Source organism: Propithecus coquereli, unplaced genomic scaffold (genome assembly GCF_000956105.1).
Source record: "Propithecus coquereli isolate 6110/MARCELLA unplaced genomic scaffold, Pcoq_1.0 Scaffold238, whole genome shotgun sequence".
Classification (NCBI taxonomy): Eukaryota; Metazoa; Chordata; class Mammalia; order Primates; family Indriidae; genus Propithecus; species Propithecus coquereli.
Genome location: NW_012147930.1, coordinates 4,455,734 through 4,463,490, shown reverse-complemented (window position 1 = coordinate 4,463,490; position 7,757 = coordinate 4,455,734). Strand labels below are relative to the sequence as shown.

General features: G+C 47.3%; 1 protein-coding gene across 1 annotated transcript in view; it reads left to right on the top strand.

The window, feature by feature from the left end:
- Nucleotides 1-627: 627 nt before the first annotated feature.
- LOC105811623 (sperm-associated antigen 11-like) overlaps nucleotides 628-7,757 on the top strand; it is a 15,669-nt gene continuing 8,539 nt past the window's right edge. The window contains exon 1 of the mRNA XM_012645874.1: nucleotides 628-685. Coding sequence (XP_012501328.1) covers nucleotides 628-685 — 58 coding nt within the window. The remainder of the gene's footprint in view (nucleotides 686-7,757) is intronic.

Below are 7,757 nucleotides of genomic sequence, written 5' to 3'. Positions count from 1 at the left end.
TGACTGACGACGCCCACCATAAAGTATTCCCTATTGTCACTTACTGTCATTCTCACCCCCCACCCTTTCTGCCCCAGAAGTGTGCTGAGACCTCTCGTGCATTCATGACCTCCTCGCATCCCACGCCATGCTTCTCTTTGACACTGTGTGTTTATTTACTTCTATATGTTTATCCCAGTGGTGTCTTGGGAGGGATGGACTCTAACCCCACTTACCTACACCGATATTTTCGACAAGAAACTCCTGACTGATATACACCTGGAGCAATTTCATACCAGTTTAACTGAAACAGAACGGAAAGTCCTTTCACCAGAATCACAGAATGTCGAGGCCCAAGGGTATCTCAGAGATCATCTGATCCAATTCTTGTTTCTGATGGGGAGGCAAATGATGCGACTTGGACTGCCCACACCACGCTCACTGTCCCTGCCCCGAACTCTGCCGAGCCCACATTTCCAATGCCCCCACGCCGCCCCCTCACACTGCGTCTTGGCGCTCACGGGCAACACTGACCCTTGACAAGCTTCAGTAATCAGGAGCAGCACTAGTCATAAAAACAGCTGGCCCGTCCTGCCTGGGGCTGATTCCCTCCTACCTGCCCTTGCTTGGTCCAGCAGTCTCCGCGCCATGAGGATCCCTGTGCTGCTCTTAGCCATTTCTCTTCTGCTCTCCCAAGATCTTCCAGGTAAAAAGAGGCTCTTGGCTGGAAATACACACCGTGGCAGAGGATGAGAGGTGGGGAGAAAAACTTGATTTAGAAAAAAATCCCAAAGGATTCAGCAACCTTCCTCAATCCCAGCCTTTATCGCTTTGTCTTCAGTGGGTCCATTAGTGAAACGCAGTGAGGGGCAGTCTTCACACATGCCTCCCAGCTGTGAGGCTTATGGCTCTAGGGAGAAAGACAAAGGCAGGAGTCAGGGTTCTTAGATGTCACTGACCTCCAGCTAGCTGCCCGTGGTAGTGGTTCCTCTTGGACTCCTTAGCGACGGGGACCTACCAGCCATACTTACTCCACTGCAGGGCAGCTGCAGGCGTTCCTTGTTGATTTTGTGGAACGAGACGGCTTCTCTCATCTGCCTCCTTCTGAATAGCTTTGCTCTGCATGGAAAGGGGGCCTATCCTTCCTTATAAATTTTACAACTTTTCATATCAGTTCAGAAAATTAGGATCAAGAGGAATGCAGTGAATTTTGGAGGCAAAAATGTAATTTATTAATAACACAAATAGCAGGTGTCTTTGGAGTCTGCTAAGGAAATTTCAAAGTTAGAGTGAGATGTCAGCAATCTTCTGACTCCTATGTTAATCTGTGTACCAAGAAGCATACAGTTTTATAATATTAGATATGGAGAGATCATCTAACCTAAGACCCTCCTTTCAAAAGCTGAGCCAATAGTATAGTGAATGGAAGTAATTTTCTTGACGTTGCTTAACACATCTAGCTGTGCTGGGACCAAACCAATTGTTATGATTCATGGAACTCACGTGATCCTCTCTCCCAAGCTGCCTCCTGGGTTTTCCGAGGCTCTGAAGAAGCCCAGAAGCCCAGCATGCGTCCTTCCCCTCCTTCTGATGGGATCTCTGCAGTGATTCACATGGGTTAATCATTTTTCTCAGAGGGTAGGTGTTTAGCTCACTCCTTCCTTGTCCTGTCTTCCTGGGTCATTTCTCATGGACGCTTCTATAAAATCCTGCTGTCAGCATATTCCAGGCTTGTCAAAATATGAGAGTAATTTATTTATCAAAAGACAGGTTTCCCTCGACCTATGACCACAAGACAAAGAACCTGTCAAGACAGAAAGCCCAAGTCAGGTGTCCCTGCAGGGCCAGGGAGTGACGTGAAGAGACGGGGGCCGTCACTGCACTGCGCTGCTGGGGGCAAAGTCAGACTGGCCTCTGCAGTGTGGTCTAAGAAAAGATCTTAGCAGGAAGATGATCTGGGACAGAAGTCCCCAACATTTTTAGCACCAGGGACCATTTTCATGGAAGACAATTTGTTCCACGGACTGGGGTAGGGGGATGGTTTCAGGATGATTGAAGCAATTTGTATTTATTGTGCAGTCAAACCTCTCAGCTAATGATAATCTGTATTTGCAGCTGCTCCCCAGCACTAGCATCACCGCCTCAGCTCCACCTCAGATCATCAGGTGTTAGATTCCCATAAGGAGCGCAACCTAGATCCCTCCATGCGCAGTTTACAGTAGGGTTCGTGTTCCTATGAGAATCTAATGGCCACACTGACGGTGATGTGAGCTATGGGGAGCGGCTGTAAATACAGATGCAGCTTTGCTCACTTACCTGCTACTCACCTCTTGCTGTGCGGCCCAGGGTGGGGGTGGGGGACCACAGATCTGGGAGAAAGTAGCAGACAGAGGTGGGTGAGGGTGAACGAGGGAACACTGCCCACCTGCATCTCCTGCTGCTCCTGCTTTGGGTAACTTTGGCTCTCAAAAACCGTCAGCCCCTCAAACACCCACAAGGACTGGGAATGAGCGCAGAGGAGGGCAATTGCTTATTCAGAAAGAGACCCAGCATGACTGGGTCTATGAGTAAATATTCCATTTATTGCTTAGAATATATTTGTTGCTCGGTTCATAGATTACATTCTCCCTTTCATATTCTGATTCCCTTGACTATAAGACATACTAGCTGGGTTTTCATTGTGGCTCCGAAACCTAAGTTGCTGTGTGACCTCAGGTTAGTCACTTTCTTTCTCTAGGACTTAATTCCCATCTCTAAATAGATGGCTTTTGAGCACCTACATGGAACTGACATTCTAGCACTGTGAAGATTGTATTGTCTTTCTAGTCTATTCTGCTTCTCCACTAATTCTAAGCTTCATATTCCCTGAGCACACACAGTGGCTTCCTGTTGCTCCTCTAACCCCATGCTGTAAAGTGGTTGGCTCCAAACACATCAGAAGTCGTCTATCCCCTACCCAGCCTCTACATAATCACTCAGCATAATAAATATTGCAGCTCCTCTCACTCCTTTCTTCATTGCCTTCTACTCTGACCTCAGTGGTGGAGGTTACAGCAAAACAGGCTTTCCTCCCTGCCCCCCGGGGGCCTCCCTGACCGTGGGCCTCTTTAGTACGCTGTCAAGCATGTGATTCAGTCAAACCGCTTCTTAGTTCCCACCTGTGCCCCAACCCAACAGCCCTGACACCTAAGCTTTGGACAGATGAGGATTTTCTTTACTAGGACAAAGGAAAGACATAAAACCCCGGTCCAAGGATAATCAGCCCCGTTGAGTTCTCCTGCACCTCTGCTTTGTAGAAAACGGACAGACGGTGGCTGGGAGGAGAGAGGGACTCAGGTGCAATAAGGAAGAGCCCCCATCTCTGCCAAGGTCCGGCTGCACAGCAGACGTTCTGCTCCCCAGTGTCCTCCTGACACCCTCCCCCAACCTGGGTCCTGCTGAGTTTGCGAGAGAACCTCAGACCAGTCCTACACGACGAGGTTCTTTCAATCTGTCTTCATCTCCACCAGCAGCCTTGCTTCTGGGCTCTCCTGGGCTTGCTGTAAGATGCTACCAGCTTGGCACGTCTGGTAACGAGGTTTAAAAAGCTGCTTTCAGCCTCAGTGAGCACCTCCTGAGACAGAGTAACTAAATCCACATCTCCCCCAGACTGCTCCAGGGCAAGGTCCACACGATCAGGATTTTGGTCTGTTCCAGTTTGCTCTACTCAGGTCTATTCTAGTCTATTCTGGATTATTCTGGTCTAGCCTATCCAGTCATTTACTCAGCAGGCTCTTCCTGAGCACGTGTCACGTACCTCACGCTGGGTACTCACCAGCAAGCGGCGCAGACACGGTCCTCATGTTCAGGGAGCTTACATTTAAATTAGAAGAGCAAAAAATGAAAAAAATATGTAACTACAACTTGGGACAGATAATACAAAAGAATAAAACACACGCAGGGAGAAAAATGGTGCGGGGCGTTTAACTACACAAAGGGAACAAACAGGGAGCAGCGCCCCAGCACTGTGACCTGAAGGTTGAGAGATGAACGTTGGAAGAGTGCGTTCACGGGAGGGGAGGAAAACCGTCCAGGCAGAGGGGACAGTGCGAGTGAAGGCACTGGGATAGCAGAGCCAGCTGGCGCCGTGTCATGGCAGGCGCGAGGGCCACAGTGGAGCAACATGAGTTGGAAGAGGTGGCCCGGACCAGATCAAGATAGCTTTGGAGACCCAGTGGTTTGTTTAGATTTTATCGAAAAGTAATGGTACACTGTTGTAGGGATTTTAGAAAAGAGGTGTGACATGGACTGATTTTTATTTTCAAGAAAGAAAACTGGCTGGGAACCAGAGGGCCAAGTCAGGCAGGCAGGAAAGCAGAGGAGAGTCGGGGTGTTGGGAAGAGCTGGGCCGCCCCGTTCCGGGGTTCTCTACCTCTCCCGCGAAGAAAGCTGCCGCCAGTCCGGCCTTTCGGTGCTAGGGCACAATTAACCACGGTCACTTATCCTGCTGTCTAGCGAGAAGTGAACTTGAAGTGGACAGAATCTGCGGCTATGGTACTGCTCGCTGCCGGAGGAAATGTCAAAGCCAGGAATACAGAATTGGAAGGTGTCCCAACACCTCCGCGTGCTGTTTGAAAAAGTGGAGTGACAGCTTATTGAATTACATGAAACACTGAAACACAGTTGTGCTTAAAGCAAGACCTCTGTGCCTTCTCTTCCTAAGGCCTTACGATGAGGGCGTACCCCATGCCACCAAGAATCCAGTCGTCAAAGGAGGTCTGTGGAGCTTCCACTCAGTGCAAAGCACTGCAGGGGTCGTGGCAGAGCACAGCTCACAGCCTTCTGGGGTTGCAGATAAGGGAAGACAGCAACGCAGGTTAGGCATGATTTCCGACAGTGTAAAAACTGAACAAAAAAATTATGTATATCTAATCAGCAATAAACCTAAGTAAAACATCATTTGTTTTGGCTTGCATTATATCAATTTATTTTAATAACACTGGTTTTCTTTTCTGCTCAGAAGTTCTGTTCCACAGTTATTTATGTCTTTTGTTAATTAAAATGGAAAATAAATAGATGTTAAGTGCATCTTGTCTGAAATACAAGGTCTGTATTTCAAAACATAGACCTCAGAGGAGAAAAACAAAAGAGATGAGGTTTGATGACAAGGTTGGGGACCCCCCCATGACTTAAGGGGTTGACCACATGGGTGTCTGTGTGACGTCCAGTCCAGCAGAGGGCAGAAGAGAGCAGCCCTGCGCCAGGCAGAGCTGGGTGGGCTACATCCGGGCTCCTTATCTTAGAAACCGCTAAAGAAAGGGGAGTAATGAAACATTTGACCTGCCTGTCCTGGCCACATCATATTTCAGGGTCACTAAATGGTTTACAAGGAAAAGCTTCTCTCTACAAAAGTAGCCCAGGTAATAAATGAGGAGTGTGGCCATTTTGTAGACACACAGGGAAATAGTGACCTAGCCAATGGATGTCAATAGCTCTAAAATAAGCAAGAAAGGCCACCTGCTATGCCGTGCCTCCTGTCAATGCCACATAGGAGCTGCCGGGCGTGGTGCAGCGGCATCCTCACCTTCGGACTGTGCCCTTCGTGCCAACAACAGCATAATGAACCTTCGTGTAGCTCCCACCCGAATTCCACATGTAGTTCATCTTGTTTCATACCTTGAGAATCTCCTTCCTCCTAGATTATTTCAAAGAATAATAACTCATTTCAAAGATGCCCATCTGAGAGTACTTTGCAATGTGTTACTCAGAGAAAAGGACTGTTTTGAAAAAGATCACCACGACCCTATTATCATCTCTGGAAAAAAGTCAATACTAGATCCTTAATATAATGTCATAGCCAATCAGTGTTCAAATGATCCCGATTATTTCACGAGTGCCTTTTTGGGAGGTGCTTTCTTAGAATCAGAGCCCTAAAAGGTCCACACACTGGGGTTGGTTGTTTGTCTCCAAGGCCTGTTGCACAGGTGGTGGTGTCTACTCGCTATCCCAACTCTAAAAATACCACGCCTAAAATGGAACGCGCACCTGGGCAGGCCTCTAGATCTCGCCATTGCAATCACAGGGACGGGAGGAACCTGTTAAACAGCCCCCAAGGATGCACCACTCCAAATGCAGGACACAGAATGTGCTATAGGGCTACGTAGCACTTGCTGTGTTGTTTCTTATACTCTGTTGGCACCTGTCATTATTCTTTGTCTTTTACGAAGTCCTTTCGGTACATGCTTTCTTTTGGTCCTCACAATAAGCTCTTGAATGACACAGAGTAACCGCATCATCCTCACCTTTTAGGTGTGGAGGCTGAGGCTCAAAAGGACCAGGGGTTTTCCTAACATGGTCCAGGGGCTTAGGCAACCCCATAGTCAGGTGCAAATCAGAGGCCACCCAGCACGGCGGGATCAAATGCGGGGAGTCTGGGGTCCCAGCTCTGCATTCAGCCGGTAGTCTTGTGAAGGTTCCTCAACTGATTCGTGCCTTGATCTTCCCTTCTGCAACACGGCACTTTAACAAACAATACCTACAAGCACAGACTCGACTTCTAGCCCCACATTAAAATTATTTTTGTCTCTTTTTTAAATTTCAATTTGATACTTTTTCGAGACAGGCCATCTTGTACCTTCCAATATAACAAAGAGCGGAGCAAGGGATTCCTCCAGGCTTTCATCAGCGCCACCAGCAGCTGGAGGGGTAACAACATGCAGAAAGAAAAACCATCTCATTGTCAGGTAGAATTGGGATGGCCTTGTATCCTGGCTTTCCCGGAAGAGCCCTGAGTTTTGCTTGCTGTCTGGATGTTCCATCCTTTCACTTTCTAAAGGAGGTGGATTCTAAAACAGCACCTCCCTGGCTACAATTCACAGTCATATTAATGAACTGCTACCCTCAGCACTAAAGGGAATGACAAAGTTAGACTATTTTAATATCATGGCTTAATGGTAAAAGAACACAGGAATATTTTTTCTATTTTATTGTTTCCAGAATTGGCAGGAAATATTAACAGTTAATGCTTTTAGCATTGATAGTTGATACACTGCATACACAATCAGGAATTCAATAACATTGCTACTTATCTTCTTTCTCTGAAGGACGGCTACAGATCTGAAGGCTGCAGTTCCCAATGAAAGATCAGTAACCGTTTGAAATTAGCCTAATGAAAATCAACAGGAAGAAGGATCATTCGGACATTTTTAATTTTATAATTTATGCATTTTGTAATATGTGAACTTGAGAGAGACAGGGACAGAGGCAGACAGAGACGAGAGACATAGAGAAATTGAAGACTGACCAAGCAAATATCGGGGTGAGCAGATCCACCACCCAGGCCCTCACTGGAAAATGCAAATGTGCAGGGGGTGAGATTTTCAACACTTTCTTGCCTCCGAAATGACATCCCATTAAACACCAGGAAACATGAATGTGAGAAGGGAAACCATGTATCAGCCAAGTCTGGGCTCAGAAGTTGTTGTAGGCTCAGCTTTGAACTCTTCTACTGCATTTCCAGTGACCCAAAGAAAGTTACCCTAGAGGAGACTCACAAAAGAGTAAAGCAGAAATTCCTATGTGGATTTCCTTCTTCTTAAGTTTTAGGCTGTAATATGTTAACAAATCCACAAGGACTGATAGGACTCATTTACATCAGCATAGATGCCCCTCTAGGAAAAAGAAGATGAGAGGCCGGGCACGGTGGCTCACACCTGTAATCCCAGCACTCTGGGAGGCTGAGGCGGGAGGACTGTTTGAACTCAGGAGTTCAAGACCAGCCTGAGCAAGAGCGAGACCCC